General features: G+C 42.8%; 1 protein-coding gene across 6 annotated transcripts in view; it reads right to left on the bottom strand.

Moving 5' to 3' along the window:
• MFSD6 (major facilitator superfamily domain containing 6) overlaps positions 1-20,009 on the bottom strand; it is a 36,816-nt gene extending 16,807 nt beyond the window's left edge. Inside the window, exons 1-4 of one of the 6 annotated variants that reach the window (XM_075512436.1) lie at positions 19,955-20,009; positions 15,862-15,943; positions 14,494-14,543; positions 1,748-3,341 (exon numbers count right to left, since the gene is read on the bottom strand). In XM_075512436.1, the coding sequence (XP_075368551.1) occupies positions 1,748-3,288 (1,541 nt within the window). In that variant the 5' untranslated portion in view covers positions 3,289-3,341; positions 14,494-14,543; positions 15,862-15,943; positions 19,955-20,009. Of the gene's footprint in view, positions 1-1,747; positions 3,342-13,955; positions 14,134-14,493; positions 14,544-15,861; positions 15,944-18,176; positions 18,206-19,954 lie in introns of those variants that run through there. The other 5 variants (XM_075512437.1, XM_075512434.1, XM_075512435.1 and 2 more) reach the window with 5 other exon arrangements.
• Between the last annotated feature and the right edge of the window lie 2,909 nt (positions 20,010-22,918).

Raw genomic sequence — 22,918 nt, 5'->3', positions numbered from 1 at the left:
AAGTTTGCCTCCTCTTGAACAAACCATGCATTATACAAAGTTCAAAAAGCACAAGAAGAAAGGCAACCAGAAGGAGACATCTCATAAACTGTGATGACTAAATACAAGTAAGCATTAGATAACATTAAAATATGACTAATATGCATTTCCCAGGTGTAGGTATAAAGCATGTTGTTTCATTGCAAATAGGAGCTAGTGTTTTAACAACTTAATCTTGATCCAATCTTGGCTTCATAGTCTTCACAGTGCAAAGAAAAAAAAAAAAAAAGAGGAGTTAATCCTGTACATCATCTTTCTTTTTACTGGCCAATGCTCCTATCCCCTTCTATTTCATCTTATTCACACGCCTATCATTCTTTTGTTTTTCATTCTTTCTCTATTTGAAGTCTAAGCCTGAATTTTGTACTACAACAATATACGTTGAAAGACCATACCCAAGCTATCTTTACCTATCAAGACTGTGATCTGTTCTCACCACTCCTCCATCATCATATCCTTCCTCCCGTCTTTGCATGCAAGGTGTCATATTTTCTCATACCAATTATTGTCAAATTCAGAGATTAAGAGACTGGCTTAAAGTAAAGAGATCCTCCTCAGTTTAAAGGCAGATAAAAAACATATTTTAAGTAATCTCTCAAATTACCATGCTAACCATCTCAAACATTTTTAGTAGAGGTCAAATGAATAAAAAAATTCATCTCAATAAAAGCAAAACAAAAAAACAAAGAGCAAAATCACAAAACCGAATGCACAAAAAGAACAGTGCAGACAGCTTAAAAAATACTTACATCTCAATGACTGTATGATTATAAACAGGGCATTTGGAAAAGACATGATGCTAACAGCACACAGAGCTCTGTGCTCAGTTGCACAGAGTACCTGAGTAAATATAAAAAAAAACCTTTATGACTTCATTAAGTCAGATTCCCCCCTATCTTTCCTCCCCTGAGCTTTTTTAGAGAAGAGTGAAGGGATTTAGAATATGCAGAAATTAAGTCAATTGTGAATTGAGAGGAAAACAACGTTCACTAACATGCTTGAAGTAATCGGTTTGACTTATACAAGGCAAAAACTACGGGAGAAGCCCTGCACAGCCATCTCACTTCAGTAGCTAGCACACGCATTTGCAACTAAAGGAAGAGAGAGAGCAAGGAACTGAACTGGTAAGCGACACTACCAGGCTGCAACCTCATTCTGCCAACACCCCGAGTCTGATTATAAGGGCATGTGCACAGGAGGTGCTCACCTCGCTTCCTCATCTCATCCTCCTCCTTGCTCAGTGTGCAAGTGACACCTTTCCAGGCTACTGTGGGGGCAAAGAACTGCCCTGCAAGGAGAAGCAGGCTAAAGCAGGTTTCCAGAATGCTGCTACTCATCAGGGAAAAAATAGTAAAATGAATGGTATTTGTATGTCAAAACGGACAATCCTTGAGTGAGTGGTGATTTGTAAAGATCCCTAACAGAGTTTTGCATCAGTGAACTAGGGTATCTTCTGGAAACGTCTGCAAAAGGTTACGGTGCCAGGCATAATGCACATACTAACATGCAACTAAAATGCGAAGGAATCATTTCAGAGCATTTTCAACTCCTAAAATAATAATAAAAAACTCCATCAGGCAAGCTATGTAACTGAGCAGGACTCGGAATTTTAAAATAAAAGGATTAACTTGAATTTCACTTTGTAACACAAGGCTAGGCCTGAAATTCAACATTTTTTGTATAGCTCTAATGATTGCTAACATCTTACCTGATATGACCAACCAATTCAATCAATTTGTGGCTGAAGAAGTAGGCAGTCAGCTCAGACACGTGACTGAGCACAGAACAAACTCCAAAGAGAGTGGTGGTGCCATTCAGGTCTTCCAAGTGCCAGTAAAGAAAGGTGAACACAAAGCCGTATCCAAACCCCATGAACCACGCCACGAAGAGCACTGAGCCATACTGGATACTACACAGCAGTTTTATTAGGTCCCAAAAACTGAAAGACTGCGACTGGCTCATACTGGTAGGAGTGTTATCAGAGGATTCATTGGAGGCACTTCTGTCCACCTGTGGGATTTCCACCTCTTTTCTCTGATTTTCGTCTTGCTTGAAGTGCGCATAATGAAATCGAAACTGGGTGGCCACAATTAATGCCATTGTCATCAGAACACCAAAAACGATGAAAACTATCCTGTAGTTCTTGTACTCAGGAGCTTTACATCCTTGACCTTCGATGCCAACTTCTGTGTGGGTATAGTCAATGCCAATTCCCACAGAGAGCATGGCCAGCCCCCAGCCCAGAGACCCCCACATACGCTGCAATCCATACCGGTCCCTGTGTTTGCCGAGGTACTGCAGTGTTACAGTGTCCACAATAGTAACAGAGGAAGCACTGAAAAATTCTCCTATTATGACAACCAGCAGAATGAGTAGAAAGATGGCTTCTACTTCTTGTTGATCATAAACGAGCACAGCTTGGTCAGAAGGCATCGGCTTTGTGGTGATGGCAGCCAGGGTGGTACTCGGAGTCACATTCCCTGGTAAGACTGGGCTAGTGGTGTTTTTCGAAATAAAGTGGGTACTGTTTTCCAAGACAAACTCCACATCATTGCTCTGCGTAGGTAACAGGAATGTTATTTCAGGATTAGCTGTCCCTGCTGCTTCCAAAGTGACCGGACTGGAAGTGAGCAGGTGTCTCTTCCCACGAACTTTTGGGGATGCAGTACTCACTGTGGTTAGCGGAGAAGACATCGAGGCATTTTGCAAAACTGTTGTTAAAAGGCTGCTTGCATTGGTGGGATGTGCTGGGGGAAGGCCCTTTGGTACGCATCTTAAGGTGGCTGGTCTAACAAATCCAATCCCCAGGTTAAATAAAACCCAGCATAAAAGCGAAAAGAGGAGGACGATCTTCCCTTTCTTAAAGCGATCTGCCACCACTCCCCAGAAGGGAGCACTGCAAAACTCAATAAAGTACCTGATGCCCACCAGAAGTCCACTCTGACTGGGTGACATACCCAGCTGCTTGTAATACACAGGCAGCAAGGGGTAGAGCGAGCCATATGCAGAATAGAAGAAAAAATAAAAGACCTTTGAGATCAGAAGATCATTGTTTATTTTGACGCAGTGCTTCTCTAACCAGTCTAGCTCTTCATCTGGGACAGTGGTTGTCTCCATCGAAGGGGATTCATTCTGGGGTGGCAAGTCTTGATCCTTCGAAATGCCATTGAAAGGATCAGCAAGCACATACTTTCTCTTCTGTTCTTCTTCATCATCGGTTAGAATGGCAACCTTATCATCAGCTGCCATGGTTTACCACAAGCATCCAATATCTAGTGCACTCTCAAGGAAGTAGGTCTACCCTGTGAACAAATAAAACAGAACGTGGTTAAGGTACCACATCGGAAGAGACCTGCAATGCCACTCATCAAGGACAAAGATGGCTTCTTTTTTGTTAAGTGACATTCCTGAGCAATAAATGCAATATCAGGGTGGGGAAGGCCATTTGTCTAGACTACTGATACATGGTAGCATGTGTTTTATGACCAGTTCTGTGAAGTTCTCCCAACAGCAGCTTTAATACTGTGCAATAAAACATCTTTCATGTTTAGGACAGAGAATAATTTATATATTCAAAGTTACTTGTGGCAATTAAGTGCTAGCATTTGCAAGTCTTTTCTTTCAAGTTGCCTTTTCTCCCCCAAGGCTAACTACTTTATTTCCAGTATTCCCTACTATACCAAAGGATTTTGTAATTAAATAATGCAGCCACATATATATCTGGGGTTTTTTAGTTATCAAAACAAGTTATTATCCAAAGCCTCATGATGGCCTTCAAAAGGTTCATCAATCTCCTCTTGAAACGTGATTTTCTAAGCATTCCACAACCACAGCAGAAATTGCTGGGAGGCTTGAGCTTCTAGGCTGAATGGGAAGAGAGGTGGGAATTAGAATGGGGCTTTAAGATTAAAACAAGGGACCCTCAAAATGGCTCAATGTCCAGATGGAGATCAGTGACAAGTGCTGTCCCTCAGGGGTCCGTACTGGGACCAGTACTGTTTAATATCTTCATCCATGACATTGACAGTGAGATCGAGTGCACCCTCAGCAAGTTTGCAGACAACACCAGGCTGAGTGGTGCGGCTGACACGCCAGAAGGACGGGATGTCATCCAGAGGGACCTGGACAAGCTGGAGAAGTGGGCCTGTGTGAACCTCATGAGGCTCAACAAGGCCAAGTGCAGGGTCCTGCACCTGGGTCCGGGCAACCCCCAGTATCAATACAGGCTAGGGGATGATGTGATCGAGAGCAGAGAAGGACTTGGGGTACTGGTGGATGAAAAGCTGGACATGAGCCAGCAATGTGCGCTCGCAGCCCAGAAGGCCAACCATATCCTGGGCTGCATCAAAAGCAGCGTGGCCAGCAGGTCGAGGGAGGTGATTCTGCCCCTCTGCTCTGCTCTGGTGAGACCCCCCCTGCAGTGCTGTGTCCAGCTCTGGAGCCCTCAGCACAAGAAGGACATGGAGCTGTTGGAGCGGGTCCAGAGGAGGGCCACAAAAATGATCCGAGGGCTGGAGCACCTCTCCTACGAGGACAGGCTGAGAGAGTTGGGGTTGTTCAGCCTGGGGAAGAGAAGGCTGCGGGGAGACCTTATAGCAGCCTGCCAGTACTTAAAGGGGGCCTATAGGTAAGACAGAATCACAGAATAACAGAATCCTAGAGGTTGGAAAAGGCCTTTAAGATCATCGAGTCCAACTGTTAACCTAACACTACCAAGACCACCACTAAGCCATGTCCCTAAGCACCTCATCCAAACGTCCTTTAAATACCTCCAGGGATGGCGACTCAACCGCTTCCCTGGGCAGCCTGTGCCAATGCTTGACAACCCTTTCAGTGAAGAAAAATTTCCTAATATCCAGTCTAAACCTCCCCTGGCACAACTTGAGGCCATCTCCTCTCGTCCTATCACTTGTTACCTGGGAGAAGAGACCGACCCCCACCTCTCTACAACCTCCTTTCAGGTAGTTGTAGAGAGCAATAAGGTCTCCCCTCAGCCTCCTTTTCTCCAGGCTGAACAACCCCAGTTCCCTCAGCTGCTCCTCATCAGACTTGTGAGACCTCCAGACCCTTCACCAGCTTCGTTGCCCTTCTCTGGACATACTCCAGCACCTCAATGTCTTTCTTGTAGTGAGACACTGAACACGGTATTCGAGGTGCAGCCTCACCAGTGCTGAGTACAGGGGGACGATCACTGCCCTAATCCTGCTGGCCACGCTATTTTTGATACAAGCCAGGATTCTATTGGCCTTCTTGGCCACCTGGGCACACTGCCAGCTTATATGCAGGCGGCTGTCAACCATCACCCCCAGGTCCTTCTCTGCCAGGCAGCTTTCCAGCCACTCTTCCCCAAGCCTGTAGCGTTGCATGGGGTTGCTGTGGCCCAAGTGCAGGACCTTGCACTTGGCCTTGTTAAACCTCATACAATTGGCCCCAGCCCTTCAATCCAGCCTGTCCAGGTCCCTCTGCAGAGCCTGCCTACCCTCCAGCAGATCAACACTCCCACACAACTTGGTGTCATCTGCAAACTTACTGAGGGGGCACTCGATCCCCTCATCCAGATCATTGATAAAGATATTAAACAGGACTGGCCCCAACACAGAGCCCTGGGGGACACCACCTGTGACCGGCCGCCAACTGGAGTAAACTCCATTCACCGCCACTCTTTGGGCCCAGCCATCCAGCCAGTTCTTTACCAAAATAAGATGAGGACAGACTTTTTAGCAAGGCCTGTTGTGACAGGACAAGGAGCAATGGTTTTAAACTAAGGGAGGGCAGATTTAGACTGGATTTAAGAAAGAAATTTTTTACAATGAGGATGGTGAGGCACGGGAACAGGTTGCCCAGAGAGGTGGTAGATGCCCCATCCCTGGAAACATTCAAGGTCAGGCTGGACGGGGCTCTGAGCAACCTGATCCAGTTGAAGATGTCCCTGCTCTTGCAGGGGGGTCGGACTAGATGACCTTTAAATGTCCCTTCCAATCCAAAGCATTCTATGATTCTATAAAATTAGGATAACAACCTCAAAGGCATCAAAGACCTGGGAGCAAGGAAACACAGGGACAGAAAATAAGTACAGGCTCTACAATGATCTCTTCAAGTCAAATTCTGAAATTGAAGAAAGGTGGACTGGAAGATAACTGTACTGCAGCTGCCCACGCTTATCCTTTGCAGAAGTAAAAGATTGCAAAACTGACAAGCGACACTTAAAAATAAATTGACCACTACTTAGACTTTGATTTGACCGACCAGCTTTCACATTTAAAAACAATAAACCATTCTGATAAGCTAGGCTAGCTAACAGAAGCTTTCCTTTCAAGGAGTAAAAAAAAGTTCTACCAGCAGGCTACCAGCTCAAAATCATTATATTAGGCAACTATTTTTGCTATATTAATATCTGTAAATTTAACCTAGGAAGATTAGCTCATGTTCATTATGAGAAAGTTGAACATTTAATATATTTTGGTTTTGTCATCCCTTTAGTGTTTGGATTAGTGTTACTATCACACAGGAACCTTTTCAAGGACCAATATTTGAAAAGAGCATTTTATTCCAGAAGAACCTGAAATTTCTCTAAGACCACTCAATTTATGACCGGGAATATCTTCTCTAGCAATCTGAAGTATTTTTTTGCAGGTCTACACTTTATACCTACTAGAAGAGCTCCAATGAAATTGCAGTCTTTCAAAACTCAACTGAAAGCACAGTATCATCCCCTTAAAATTAGTGATGCATTAATACATCCAGTGCCTTTAAATTATTTAATTATAATTCAGAATTTATTTAAATACTGACAATGGATTTGCAAACCAATGCAAGGCTAATAACAGAAAAGAGACTCTAACATTCACAAGTATGTTAAATTGTTTCTTACTGATCCAACATACACATAACAGTTGACAGAACAAGCCATGGATACTTCTAAAAACAAGAGCCCATTAAAATAATCTAAACCTTACATGGTTCAGTGATAGACACGTGATAGTGTCACATAGTGATAAAAACACCACCATTAAAATCCCAAACACTCATGAGGTTTGTGTGTGTTTTTCACTTTTAAATGTCATTTCTATGGGATACTATCTATGAAGATCTCTGGTTTCACTTACGGAGAAAAGGTTGCATAAAAATCTTGGAACCTTAAATATTCATGTATTCAAGGTCAGAAGTTAATCAAAACAATGCCAGCACATACACACAGACTGCTTTTTTCTCCAGTTTCTTCAGAGACAATCCAATTAAAAAAGAAAACGTATTTCAAGTGCCAAAAGATTGGAAAAAGTCCTAATTAGTTATTAGAACAGTCAAATGTGAAAACACATTTTCTTACTCTTACCTGCTACCATCAAAAGCCACATGAACCAAAAACCAGCAGCTGTCTAGTTAGCTCCTGCAATTTTCAGTTGTCAGCCACTTCCACCTGACAGTTGGAAGGACTGTGGGTTTTTTGCTCATACATTTGCTCATGTTTGGCTTCTATATCCACAAAACAACTCCTTCTAATGAGTAAATTAAATCAGCCATCATCTGTGCTTTTATTTTCTTTACACCTCCCCTTGCTTTGACAACAAAGACTCCAGAACTTGTGCAGGGCCCCCTTACGTCAAGGGGACATAACCGAGGTTCCCGTGTTGTTCCTGCGTCCTACCAAAACCAGTATGTACCCATCTATTTACAGCAACTTGCTTACTAGCTGTATCAGAGCTTTACAGCATTGAATTTTGAAGAATAAATTTCCTCCCCTGCCCCCATGACATGACAAGACAGAACTCACATTTTAACCACTTGGATATTAGGACAACTTCTTTGCAAGTATGAATTGAAATTATCCTGATTTAAATAAGGCAGCCATACTCCTTATCCCTACACAGGAGCTCTGAACCGTCTGATTTCATATAAATCATTCTGAAGGCTTTTAGAACAATTAGTATTCAATCTTTTTAAATTCAGTTTCCCTTTTGGAAATTCAGTCCCTATTGGAATGGGACTTCAATTTTGTACATTGTATGAATAGCGGGTATATTAAAAATTGTTATACGGCTAATCTTTAAACACTTGAGCTATTGCACCTTCTTCCCCCCTCCATAACTTATATCTGCCCCAGCATCCATTTTCTTCTAACCCATTGCATGCAAGGATTAATCCAAAAGATACACTCCTAGCATTTTGACTAGAACATCTTGGGTAAGAATGCTATGAAAAGTATTTTTCATAATAATTTCAATAAATATTTTCCCATCCTGAGAGTGTTTCATTGAATATTATTAATAACACAGAATATACTCTTCAGAAATATAACAGCATCAAGACTGGTAGGAGCCATATGGCATTCTCTAATGTTTTGATCACTAGTTTGTTTAGGAGTCAGGTTTTTGAAAGTAATTATTTTTAGAATTTAAAAAATTGCTAAATAAAAATTACTGAAAATGAGAAAGCCAACTAAGTGGTATTGTTACTGAAAAACCTACAAAAAAATTAATACTCTACAGGGCTTTCCTTGTACTGACAAAAAAGCCATGCCAGTCAGGGATTGAATGTGCAGCAAATCAAACAGTTGGAAAAACAACATACTTTTAAGTGAGAAGAGACTAGTTATCTACTGGTTATTTTAACCATAGCCTTCAAATACTATATCTTCACTTTGCAAAAGCTTTTTCTGATCCACAAGACAGTAGGAGGATAGAAGACAGCACTACCACCAAGTTTAAAATGAACAACAGAGAACAGGAGTGAGGAAGAAAGGTTCAGAGCGTAAACAGAATAGATTTCACTGTGAATGTAAATTTTAACTCGTTTGAGGCAGAACAGAGCATGAAGTTTTGGCAGAGGCCTGTTCAATGTCATCAGTCCAGCCAGGACAAGTGAGACCAGAGAGGTTGCAGAGTGGTAACATCACTTGGAAAAACAGGAGTAACAGTTTTGAAGCCATCTTCCCTAAACTTAGGTGAGTGCACAGACAACAAAGCCCTAACACGCAAACTGGAAGAAACTTCTGCAAAGATCCTGAGAAAGCCCCGCAAAGGGAAAGGGAAGAGGCGTAGCAAGCGGACGGCACAGCAGATGTACATCACAAGAAAGCACCTCGGTCCTCCAACAGACAAGCAAGCTTTTGTCTTCCCACAGGTTTATGTTTCCAAACCACTACAGAATTCAGAAAAGGGAACCGAGTCTTTGTTCCCTCATCATCCCATCACCCCTGACACGGCTACAACTGAAAAAGACTGCACTAAAATCTGAATGGCCCACTTCCCCCCCAGCCCATGATCCTATCGTACAAGCCCAGGAGTGTAAGTCCCTTGCTCACAGCTGCACAGGAAGCTTGCGGCCGACCCGGCTTTCTCAGGCTGGGGATTATTCTGCAAGATCACTCGTGCTCTGACCCTGTTTATGTACAAGTGCATGCACTTCTTTTCAGATATAAAGAAGACACCTGTTAACCACCAGACTATTCTTCCTTCAAGCTTTGCACAGATAGGATTTTTTAATGTAAGTACCAGAGTCTATTGGTTTTTCTAAGTTTCCTGTCACAGATTGCTGCCGCCTGGTTTATATCTATTCCTCCAGCAAGTCAAAATCCACTTTCAAACCCTTACATCTACAACAGGTCTTTCATCCAGTCATCTTCTGCAAATGGCTACAGCAACTTTCCTGCAGACTTGTACCTTTGAGCAACTACCTGAGGAAAACCCGTTTGTCCCAAGGACTTCAGTGATGACAATGCCATAGTCATTTTAATGACTGTAACGAGGCTCTTTGGCAGGTAGATGGAAAGAGACAAACATGGGTATTCTACATTTAGTTAAGTATCTTCTTGGCATTCTTGCCTTTTTTATTTCTTAAATCGATCCTCATTTACTCTAGCTCTCCTAATAATTAAGAGGATTTAAAGGTCAGAAAGGATAAAAAGCTAATCTATTCAAGACAACCTGACATTACAAGAAGTTCCCTATAAGACAAAGGAAAATTACAATAAGGAAAATAATAAAATAGTATACTAAAAACTCAGCTCTCCCCTTGGAGTCACTCTTCCCAAAGCCTTGAGGAAAACAAACCAAAACACCTCCAAACACCTGCTTTGCACTGCATCTCAGAAAAAAAAAAAGCCAATCAACAGATCAGACTGGGGTAGCAAATCCCTAAGAATATTTTCTCAGGCAAAATATCATGGCACTTCCAGCGCAAGGCATTAAAACTTCACTTGCAGACCCACAGAAAGTTTGATTTGGAGTGAAGGAGTACTGCTGTTTTTAAATAAAGTTTAATTCAGCATATATATTCCATTCACTAGGCTTTGAGAATTAAAGTATAATTAAGGCTCACAAAGCAGAGCCTCAAAATCAGGGTTTGGATGTATACTGAATGCAAAAATACAAACAAAAACACGCCCACAGGACAGTTCATCAGAAGACAGCGCAAATGAGCAAGAGTAGCTTAACCTGTTAAATACCTAGCAAAACCACTGTAGAAGATTTATATTTATACATTCTCAGAAAACGTACTCTAAGAGTAGAATTTCAAAACAGGAATCATTAATTAATCTCTCAAGCAACATGCAGCTGCAAGAAGGAGCAGACTAGCTTGCTGTTTGCATTGTGTGGATAAATCAAAGCCAGCCAAGATGGCATCACATCTTACTTTACCCCTTTCAGACTTTCACTTACTAGCAAACTGACTTTGTAGCAAACACATGAAATTCCACATGAAGTTTTCATACGAACATTTTTAAATCTGCTAATACAAAACATGTTTCTTGAATAAACCTTTATGGCACTAATTATTGTTTGATTCAGAAGAGGTCTGTGCTGGAGAGGTAGACTTAAAAACTATTCATCTTCCAAAGCAAGCTCACCTCAGTCATCCCCGGCTGGTGAAACTGCCACAACGAGCGCACCCATCATACTGCTCATGCATACTACCTCCTCATCAGCCTGCCTTGTCTCATTGATCTAAACTACAAAACCTTTGGATTAAAGGCTTTCTGCTACAGTATCTGTGCAGCGTCTCTCAGAATTAAGCCTTGCATTCAGCAGGCCTACAAGGCACTGCTGTAATAAACCTGAATAATAGACCACGTTTTCCATTTCCAAGCAAGTTTCACCCCTAAGGAACAGCCTGGTGCTGTCGCCTGCGTCCATGCCAAAAAGGAGGAGAATGTTATGCAAACAACTTAGATCATGACAGAGGAGTGCATAGACTCCATTTACTCTTGCATCAGGTTCCCAAACCTCTCCCTGGTACGCCAACCTCCAGGCGGAGCCCTTGGAGGGGCCGTCCCCTGCCAAGCCATACAGACCAACTTGGGGCAGGCTGACCCACCTGCCCACATCACCACCCCCTGCCCTCTAAAGGCAAGCAGTCCTCCTGTGAGGCCCCAGCATGGACACCTTACTCAGAATTTATAAAATCAGGAATAAATCATGTTTAGGGAATTAACTCGGTGCTGGGAAATGTATTTGTTTCAAGTCTGAATCAAGACATTAGTGTCGTAACATTAACCACCATAATTAGGGTTTCCATGAAGTGAAACCACCTCGTTCTAAAACACTTAACTCTTAAAATTGCTTTATTTTGTGTTGCTTGGCATGCACTTACTTAATGTGTTGGTCTATATGTTTTTCTACTTCATTCAATATGGATATAAAACCCCACATACTTTGACACATTTAGTCAATTAGATTGGGAGGCTACAGTATGTCTGAAGTATGTCAAGATCAGGTTTATAATAGGTTTAATGCACTTTATAATGGGTCTGAAGTTGCTAAGTTGATACAATAGTGCTAGTATTAACATTAAAGAAGAGGAGAACACTATCAGATCCTCATCTGTTAAAGTAAAACCATTAAACTCACATCTTAGGACTCCTGCTTTCCAATCATGTTTTCCATTTAATATGTGCAAATTAAGATGTCCTAGTAGACTCTAGTTTTTAATCAGTTTATTTTTAGTCAGTATTGGACTCCAATTTTTTTGACCAGTTTTTAATTTACCAACTACGTATCTACATGGCTAAGGTTTACACTTCATCAGTGATGGTAAGTAACACGCGTGCCTTCAACTACAGACCAGGCAAGTGCCCAGAGTCAGAGCTGAAGTACTGCCCAAGCACAGCTGCTTCCAGGGCTGGGGAGGGATGGAGGCACCCAGCTGCACCACCAAGTCTGGAAGCAGCAGGAGCAGCGGTCTGTTTCAAAACAGAGAGGCCTGCCAGGCAATACCCACCCTCGGGGACCAGCCGCCGCTACCACGGCTGGATCATGTCACCGGTTCACGCTCTCCCACGCTGCTATATGAACTCAGGCCCGTTGTGCTGTAGCTGAAGACTAAGATGAATTTTAGGTTGTGTTTAAGTTGTGCCTTAGCACCAGCTACATTAGTGATCAACCACAACTTCCTCACATCAGCTCCTTGCATCATCAGCTTCTGCTCTCATATTCTCACTCCACCTGTTCGATTTTTTTTTTTTTAAACCTGCTTGGGATTTTTAATGGGTTTATGACTGCTATCGCAAACACCATCCTTAAAAAGCAGATTGTTTTCTTTTCCCCTATTCCCCAGTGGGTCTTCAGAGAATACAAACAATAAAATAAATGTCGCCTTTGTCCACTATTTATATCCAGGGAAACAAATACAAAAAAACCCCCACACTAGAAAACTAGCATTTTACGATCTTTTTCCACTAAATACAGTAGACAACTGTATTTACCCTATGTATCTTATATAGGGTATCTTATATACCCTATGTATCTTAGTAACGTAGTAACATTTTGGGTGAGTGTTTACTGAAATACTTCAGTGTTATGTTCAGACAGCCACTCTCCTCTCCCCTAAACTCCAGGTTTATCACTCTTCAACACGGCATTTTTCATTAACGCAACATTTAAAAAGAGCCTGCTGTTAAAACTTTAGAGCTGCTGACCAAACATGGGTTTTAAACTCCATCTAACTCAGGATATAACAGGCGTCCATAACACCTGTGGTACCTCCAGCACCAATTTCTTAAACAAGCATCTATTCCTATGCTTGTTTTAATAACCAGAGGAGCAATTGACAACCTGCTTACTAAAAATCATTGCATTTTAAGGATTTAAGGGTTCAGAAACCGAGTGACAGCTACACATAACACCACGCCTGGACGCTGGCAGCAGGGACAAACACAGGGATGCCTGTGCAGGAGTTCCCACGGGACAGGGCCCAGCCAGCAGCCGCCCCCGGGGACCCCGACGCTGTCACCGGTGGTCATGCGGGAGGGCGTGGGGCATTTGGCGTTGGATGGCTCGGTCGCACGTACGGTGGTTAGGCTTCAACCACAACGCTGAGCTTCTGGAGATGCGGGCCGGCAACCCAATGAGGTCACCGCTTAGCCACAATTAACGTCAGGAGACCTCAACAAGAGCGAAGCCAGCGCACAGGCGACCACCCGGCTCAGCTGAGGAGCAGCTGATCGGCTCCAGCGCAGCGCAGGCAGGAAACACCTCCGAGAAGGAAAAGCTGAACAGAGCAGCCGTTAAGGAGGGACGGAAGAGGCTGAGGCAAGGGCCCAACGGCAGCATCCTGGCCGGCTGCGGGGACAAGGCCCGTCGCCCCCGGTGGGGAGGGAGCCGCAGCCGGTGCCGGGTCAGAGATCTGGGCGGGGGGGACGACGGCCTCGCCGGCCCGGCGGCTGCCCGACTCCCACCGGCAGCGGCGAGGTGCGCCACAGCCGGCCCGCCGGCCGCCTCGCCCGCCGGCAGACCCGCGGCGCGGCCCGCGGGGCCGCGGCGACCCCCGGCTCGGTTACCCGCCGGCCCGCGGCCGGGCCGCCCGCTGCCGGCGCCCCGCGGAGCGCGGGCAGGGGAGGCGGCGGCACCCAGCCGGGCGGCCTGCCGCGGGCCTGGCTGCCGGCCCGGCCCCCCGCGCACCGCGGGGCCGCGCTGACTCACCTCGCCCGGGGGCGGCTCCGGGGGGGCGCTCAGCCGGGAGCATCGCAGCCCCCTCCCGCCGCCGCCACCTCCTGCCGCCGCGGCTGCTGCGGGCGGCGGCTCCGCGCTCCCTCGGCCGCCCCCCCCGGCCGGGCCGGGCCGTGCCGCGCCGTGCCGTGCCGTGCCGCCGCGCCGGGGCGCTGCGGGGAGGGACGGAGCCGCCCCCCGCCGCGGGGGGGCCGCGCACCCGCCCGCCGCCGCCGCCGCCCCGTCCCCCGGGCCGCCGGCACGGCACGGCACGGCACGGCACGGCCGGCGAGCAGAGGGCAGGCGGGGGCTACGGGCAGGATGGGGAGAGTCGTCCCGCCTACGTGCGGTGTGGAAGCCGCGGGTGGCAGATCGGTACCTGCGCTGGGCCGCGGGCTGGACGTTTGCGTCAAAAATAGTGTTTGGGGAGCGTTCGTGGACCCTAAACAACCGAATCACTCAACGGTCGTAGCGCTTCCTGCTCCTCCGAAGTTCCAAGCACGTATTGCAGCATAAAGAATTAAATTATTACCTGTAGCACCTTCTGCAGCCACTGGCATCATCCCATCAGTAACGTTGTTTCTAGAATTATATACAATTATGAAAATACTTAAAACAACAACAACAACCTTCCCCCCCCCGCAGTAATTAGGCTGAAAAACAAGCAGGCAGGATAACTTCCTGAGCAACAGCTGAGGCCATGTGGCACTATCAAAAGGTCATCGGTCTTCAGCTAAAGAAGGGGAATAATCAAGACAGAAAGTGAAAGGCCAGCCTGGGAATTGGGGTGTTTATTAGCCCTGAACTGAACAGGAGGTAGTGAAGTTGTTTGAGGATTAAGCTCAAGCGCTCCAGTGATGGTGTTCTGTACACAGGAGCTCAGACTGGGCCATAGTCCAAGCAGAGTCAATAAAGCGGGTAGACCCCACGGGCCATCCCTCTCAGCGGCACAGCACAGGCGGTGTCTGCCCGGGAGAGTGACCACACTGCGGACAACGTCAACTGGGATACCGCAGGACAAATGCAGTGCTACTGGCATCTTCTTATTTGTACCTCCCTTTTCTGAGGAAGGATCCCCCTTTCCTCAAGGAAAGAAAAATTTGCATTATTTTGCCCGAGGGAAGAAATGGAGAGAAAACTACAAGTTTGCATAATTGAGGCAGACGGAGAGGAACGGGGGCACCACGGGCATTCGACCCATTTAATTTGAGTCCTCCCCGAAGTGGACACCAGTCCCTGTGGAAGGCACGGCTCTCCCGAGGTCGTTCCCCTGCCACGCTAGCGTACCGAAGGGGTGCGATCTTTGTATGTGGACACAAAGGCCATTGAGGACTCCATCTGACTAAAAGATTGCCTACCCCTACAGTAAAGGCCTCTCCTGAAGGAGGCAGGAGACAAAAGCTTAATTTCGTAGGGGAGATGACCAGGGGCAGGAGAAGGCTTGTTTATTGTCTGTCTCTGGAAGGATTTTCAAAACTCTTCATCTTTGTGAATCTCCCCCACGGCTCATTAACCACAGGGAGAAACCATGTCTGAGGAGACCAGGAAGGCAAGGCCTCCTGTAATCTTGCAGAATTCAGAGACAGACAACTATCGGCTCATACAGTGGGGGGTTTATTACAAAATATTACTGTAATAAACCAGATGTCAGCTCCAACCGAAATTATTTAATCCTGATGGAGACTTTTTGGCAAATTACTACAAATGCTTTTAGGGAGAACATATATTTCAAATCATTTCCAGTCATTGTTTGTGAACTGAAGAGGGAAAGCTGATCTTTGTAGTTGCAGACTACATTTACTGGAGCCATAAAAGCAGCCTGTCCCTTAACTCTGATAACTCAACATTGCCCACCACGCACTAAGAACGTGACCGTCTTCTGCAGCTTTGTTTGTATTACCTTTTCTTGGAGCCGTGTTTTTGAGGAGTTTTACCCTTATCATCCCCCTTCTACTTGGTTTCGGAGGTGCCAGGGATATTTCCTAAATAAATAAATAAATAAATAAATAAAAATGCTCTCTGAATGGAGGAATTAAGACAAAATGTGTAACATTTCTTTGCAGGCTGTTGCATAACCTGGTATGAGAACAAGAAGTTACAGCTGAGGACCAGAGTATAGAATATGACTAATATGCAGTCATTTACAATGTTTTCTTTATATATATATATGAAGTATCTTTATATACATATAAAATATGTATACATCTATTTATATATATATTAAAAAAATGGTTTCTTTCTGAGTTTGAAAGCCGAATCCAGCACTGACTGAGTTTGGTCACGTAGCTCAGACTGGGGTGCACTGCCTCCATTGGGTAAGCATCGTAAGGCAGGCCCTGCCAAAAGCCTTCGCATTGCACGGTACTGTGCCAATCTGACCAGCCACTCCAGCATGAGCAGAACTGAACATAATAGGGCTCTGCGTGGTTATTTCTTTCAGTGAGGCTCCATGTAAAGGCCTGGGTTACAGCCTGTTAGAAATGGTTACACTTGCTCAGAGAGTTCTTTCTCTGTTCTTTCAGCTATGAAAACGAGGATTAGCGAAAATGGAGAAACTGCTGCACTGCACACAAACTGTCCTAATGTATTTTTATCACAACAGGCTATATATTTCTAGCCAAAGCAGTGTTCAGAGAAAAAGAAATGTAGTTGTAAGCTACTTAAAGTACCAAGTTTTCTATTAAAACACTTGCTAGTATAAAACATTACGGAAAATAAAAAGCTGAGTCAGGTGTAAAATCCATTGAAATTAATTGAAAGATCTCTTTTTTCAAAGACCTCTGGATCAAGCTCTGAATCACAGTAAAATGTGATATACGGAGAAACTACCAAACAGCAATCTTTTTCTCTTAGCTAATAGATAGAGTGACACTAGTAAATATGTACCTGACCACTGGCTATTAGAATATTCAGAAATAATACTTTATAACTGTAAAATAAAAATAATTCATTCATACACATGCCATAAAATAAACTCTGTACTGTAAACCCACACCTGGGTTAAACTTATCCATGGAATGGAAAGAATGCCTCTGGATTCCTGGGAGCTTTTGGTTAAATGCATGTGTTACTTTACCAAGATTTTGATTTATGTGTCCTATACCACTTTACCATATATAACAGTGAGAATAGTTACAAAATAGTTTAATAGTTACAAAATACAAGTTACAAAATACAAGTTACAAAATACAAGTTACAAAAATAGTTACAAAATAGCCAAAAATAGTTACAAATGCCTCACTGCTTAAAAAACAAACAAACAAAAATCTGTAATGTCTAAAAGAAAGCCCCAAATAAACTGAAAAAAGAAAGTAAAGTAGTTATTTTTAAAAGTAAAATAAACAAAACTACATACAAATACCTGCTGGAACTGCATGTTACTAACCATACTAGATTTTGCTTGAAAAAGACTCAGCGGTGTCAGCTGACTCAGTGACTTGTTCCTTACGTTAGAGGAAAAATAAAGCAAATATAGTGTAACACACAAAGCTTTCATGGAAAAACATCCTGTATGTTATACGTGCGATATATACATCTTGTGCTTCTGATATTTTCCAGCAATGGCAAAGGTAAAGTATCTGAGCCCCATCTTATGGAACTGGTTTCTAGGAGCTTAAATTTTAATGTATAGAAAAACTTTTTGGTTTCTTTCATAAGCTAGAACTGTACTTTGAAATCAAGAATTTCTGGCTGACAAAATATTCTGCTGTCCTTTAGCAGCTTTTAACTCTGGGCTAAAAAAAAAAAAAAAAAGAGAAAAAAAAATCATTTACATCAGTCAGATTAGAAAGGTAAATTGAAGGTGAGATTTGTGCTGCTAGGACTTGCTCCAGAGTACAATGAAGACAACAGAAAAGCTTTCCTTTCCATCAGACCTTTAATACATTTTGCATAACATGAACAAAACTACTTTTTTAGTCAATCCTTTGCTAGGAGAGGCACTGCATTAAGGCAACTATGGCATTCATTTCTTCTTCTTTAGGAAGCTCTTCATAACAGGCCAGTTTGTATATATCTCAGTGTAAATCTGGGAAGAAGTTAAGTCATGATGAGAAACAAAGTGGCTTTTCCCTACTGTTTCAAAGACTAAAAGCAACTCTATTACCAGTGGGAGAAAAATCCCAACAGAGGAACTGAGAAATAGTCATCCAGTGAATCAGCAAATCATACACAGCTGCAAGCAATGTTAATGGTAACCCAGGACAGAATACTCACAGCTGGTAAGACAACGAGCTACCACTGCAGTGGTCTGTCTGGTTTGGCAGGGAAGCAGAGGATTCTCTTCCTCAGATTTTAATCTTTTAGAAGTATTACATTCATTAGCAAAGAGGAAGCAAAGCAATGCGCAAGAGCAAATAGTAGTTCCAGAAGCTGTGTTTACTGTGTGTGTATATATGTACTTTTTTCTACCGGATAGGCCTTTTTTTCCCCCCTCAAAATTAGGTTTGTGTTTGCATGGTATCTGCTTATACACGCATATAGGGTGTATGACCTAAAAAGCATAGAGGGTCAGATATCCCTGTTTTCCTAATTACTAGTCAATGACTTGAGGTCAATGGGAATTTGAGTTCTCAGCTTTTGATTAAATTAAGTTTCTGAGAATAGCTTTTAAAGGAAATACAATACCACTGCACAGCAAAATATTCCCTGACCAAAATAAATTTTAATTGAGGTTCAGTATTCTACATATTGAAAGATTATTCAAGAAAATGACTTCTGATTTTACACAGCATTATATATTCTTCTCCTTTAATCCAAGGACTAGCTCTCACCATTTATATGGCTAAAAAAAAATGGTGATCGCTCAAAGCAGTTTTTAACTGAAGTGGGTTTTTTTGAATCAGATAAAAGGACAGTCATATCATCTTATCTCCCTGATTAAATTCAGGTCTTCTACAATGTAGCTTTGTAAACCTAAACCAAGACCAAAGCAGGCATTTTTACTTGGTACATGCAAATGTGATCTTTGATGAAAACTACTGGAGTGACACAAGCAGTGAAATAATCTTTTGTACTGAGGGACACATTGCACCAAACTCAGGCTAAGGCTAACTGCTGACTTCAGAGGCCTCACATCTAACTCTCTCTAGGGCTGAATTTGCCTCATTATAAATAGGAGCAGTAAATGTCACTTTTCATACATAAGGGAGTCACAGTTTTAGCCAAGCTATCTAACCTCTTTCTCCAGAAAGCAGACTGATCTTTTTTATTTTGTATTTCATCTCAGGACCTCCAGCATAACTGATTGGTTAATCTGTTTTAACTTCTTGGTTAATATGACAACATCCAAGCGATACTAGTAGTTGAGTTCAGTTTCAAGGTGAATTTCAAACAGTCCCCGCTCCCCAAAGTGTGAAAACAATGAGCAATTTACTGATGCCCTTCTCAAATTCTCAAGATGATATTCCTCACTAGGAAGAACAAAGGACCTTAGTACAGTACTTAAGTGTCAGTAGGAGGACTGCCATAGACTTCAGTAACACTGAGATTCAAAGCAGTATCTCTGACCAAAAATGATCGTGAAATAAATGGAACCTTTTTAGACAAAAAGAAGCACTCATCTATTTAAAATGTGTTTAGGACAGGTAAACTAGGTTGTCAGTCATGCCACGGAATAGTAATAGCAGCTTCAATGATCTCTGATAATATTAGAGAATAAAGTAACATTTCCAGTTTTGTATTCAGATTTCTGGCTGGAAATAAAAATCATTAGTAACATATAAGAAATGTTTTAGATGTTTTCTTTTTAGGGCTATCAGTGCAATGTGAGATAAAGACTTCATGTAATGGTACAAATTGTTTCAGAAATGAAAGCAGCTATTCACCTGTTTCCTACAATATCCTGATAATCACAATGTATTTAAGATAGGACTTAACATGCTGTAGTATTCCCAGTGGAAAGCTTCAGAACATCTGTTTATTTCAGAGTCTGAAGTTGAAGATAAAAATAAGACAAACAAAATCTCAGAAGATATTAATAGTTCCATACTTACCGAGCTCATTAATAAATTCATTGGATTCCTCCCCAGCAATGTTTCTTTTCCAAACCTGGAAACGAAATTGTTGACAGTGAAAAAAAACAACATATGTTTAGTTTTCAACAGAATGTTAATTTAGGTTTGAAGAACCTGATTCTGCAGTGTGTATTGGCTTAAACTTCTATTAAAACCAGTGACAGTTAGAGACACAGTTCAAGCAAAGACCAAGTCCTGCATTAGCGGTATGACATTGTATTTGGCAAAGACTGAGAATGTGTAGCTTATGTCAAGCTAGTTGCCATGATATAGCTACTGTGAAACCCAGCCTGGTTTAATGAAGCAGCTTCTCTTCAAAACAGAAACACATCATAGAGAAAGTTTGTCCCTTCCATTTAATGTCTTATTTTACCCACAGTCACCAAATCATCTTTCTCACAGTCACTCTAACAGAATTAGAGAGCTGGAAGAGAATAAAATGGACCTCAACTGTATGTATATGGCTGGAGGAATACTACTACTCCCAGGTATCAGGTTTCAGTGCAGGACAACTACTTGTTCTCCCAAAGTCTGTTTGGGAGCGTCAGCAGGATCTAAATGACCTTACAAAGGGAGTACTCAAAGAGAAACAAAAAGACATTAGACTGTTTCCCAGTTTTGATTTTTTCACTGCCTTGTTGGACAAGGACAAGGTTTCAGCCATATGCCAAGACGCTTCACTAAAATTAAGGTGTGTTGGAGGCAAAGGGGAAAAAGGGAGCAAACTAGATGAATGCTACCAATTCAGAGTACACGAGTACTGCCAGAAAAATTACGGTGTAAAAGTTCTACATTTGGATTTAGTGGCTCTACAGTGTATAAAAGAGTAATCGCCTCTTGTGTTTTAGCCTCACGGTAAGGAACGGCAAGGTGCCTTCTTCTCATGTGATTGAACTGTGAGCTCCCGGAGATGGGGCTGGACGTCACTCTCTGCTCGGCACCGTGACCAGAAGTGCCACCTGATTCCACTTGGCAGTTCCCCACTGCTGCACAAGGAGCACGGGTTCCTCTGCTGCAGTTAATAAAGCATTTCGAACTGAGTACTTCCACTCTCAGAGACATCTGAAATCTCAATCCACATCTAAATTTTTTAGCTAACCTTTTACAATATTTCCAGTCTCTTTGTCTCTTGCAGATTGTGATCTATTTATAACAGCTCAGCTATTTCTAAACCTCAAGCAGACAGAAAATTGATGCGTCATTCTAAGGATATGCCTTTGAAATGGTTGGGTGGGAAAGGAAAAAAAAACACAGGAAGGTGACAAAAGCAGAAAAAATAGTCTTTGTCTATGTAACAGTATTGACATTTCTTACCTTTTTTTCTATGCTATATCTCATGACTTCCTAAATCAGCACATCAACTATGAATTCTAACTGTCTACGCTTTTTAAAGTAATTTACTAATTCCTTTTCTTCTTTCCCCTCTCTTCCCCCTGTTCTATTAATAGTTGAGAAAAGGTCTGTTGCCTGCAGGGTTGGACGATTTTATCTGCTTTTAGGATGTACAACCTAGCTCCCTGAGGATTTCTTATATTGCTACAGTGTGCTGTAAACTGTTTATTACCAGAAGGTTCAAAACTGTCAAAGTACTTATGAGGGCAAAAAAAAAAAAAAGACTGTAAGTGCAAAATCAATTGCAAAGTAAGAAAGAATTCTATTTTAGCATAATATATGGATTTTTTTTTTTTCACACAGAGAGAAATTCAGACATGGATCCCATATGAATTATAGGAAAAAAGCAGTATGGTCTCCTCATTTCAAAAAGAATATATTAGAGTTGGAAAAGGTTCAGAGAAGGATGCTTAAAAGTTTGGAATGACTTCTCTGCCTGGAACAGCTGAGTAGCCTAGTATTCACCAGTCAGGGAAAGAGGCAACTTACAAAGCCATGAATTGGAGAAAGCAGGTTAATTTACTCTTTCGTCTCATACGTGGATTAGGGTACATCAAATGAAGCTAGTAGGAGACATGTCCAAAGCTTGCAAAGATACTGTGGATGCTAAAAGTTTGTCAAGTCCCAGGGGAGGCTGGACAAACTCATGGAAGAGAAATCCCCAGGTTACTAGACAGAAAAAAAAAAGCCAAGACATCCAACTCTGGAGTCCCCTGAACTGAAAAGAGAGTGTGAGCCATGTTTGCCCTGTCCTTACTTTTCCCCATGCTGCCCCTCAGGGCCGTTTTTGGCAGACAGTGTCCTGGGCTAGATGTCCTTCAGTCTGACTCAGCATGGTTGTTCTTATGTCTTTTTGTTTCTAAGTGCTGTAATCTTCTGAGGAACAATTAAAAGAGATTAGAATAACAATAAATCAATAGTTCTCAAATATTTTGTACCACAGTTTATTTTCCCTTCAGTTTTTCAAAATATTGTGCATTCTTATAATTAAATGTCTCAAGTAAACACTAGACCTGTTTTTGCACATCACCTTTGGGCCACTGATGGTTTCATGGACCCTCAAGTTCCCTAGGCCACCATGTAAGAAGTGCTACTAACCCTCATGCTTTGCCTTAAACAAGAGCTTATAGATGTACTGAGTTAGGAAGGCAGTTTTCCTTGTCTGCAGAGCCATTCTAACGTACTGAAAACAGTAGCACTTCCTACTAGTGCAGGTCCATCAGTATATGAGTGACAGAAAGAGAAGCCAGAGCAAGCTGTCGGTAGCTGGCTCCTTCTTGACATCAGTCCTATCTAAGACAGAAAAGCAGTAGTCAGACATTCCTCGTGTCTTCCATAGCCTTGGCCACTGATAGCAGCAACAGCAGGGAATGTTAAGAAAAGCCTAACGGCTCAGTTCCCTTCTTTGTAGCACGCGTGCTGAATAATATCACTACAAAGAGTGCAAATGCCACCGGCTCTGAACTGTAGGTTCTTTTATTATTCAGGTTGCAGTGGAATAAAAAAAATTAAACAGTTAACCTAAACACTATGGAAGACAATTGTGAATCA

The sequence above is a fragment of the Mycteria americana genome, chromosome 9, assembly GCF_035582795.1.
Source record: "Mycteria americana isolate JAX WOST 10 ecotype Jacksonville Zoo and Gardens chromosome 9, USCA_MyAme_1.0, whole genome shotgun sequence".
NCBI lineage: Eukaryota > Metazoa > Chordata > Aves > Ciconiiformes > Ciconiidae > Mycteria > Mycteria americana.
The sequence above is the reverse complement of the archived record's forward strand: the minus strand, read 5'-3'. Positions and strand labels throughout refer to the sequence as shown.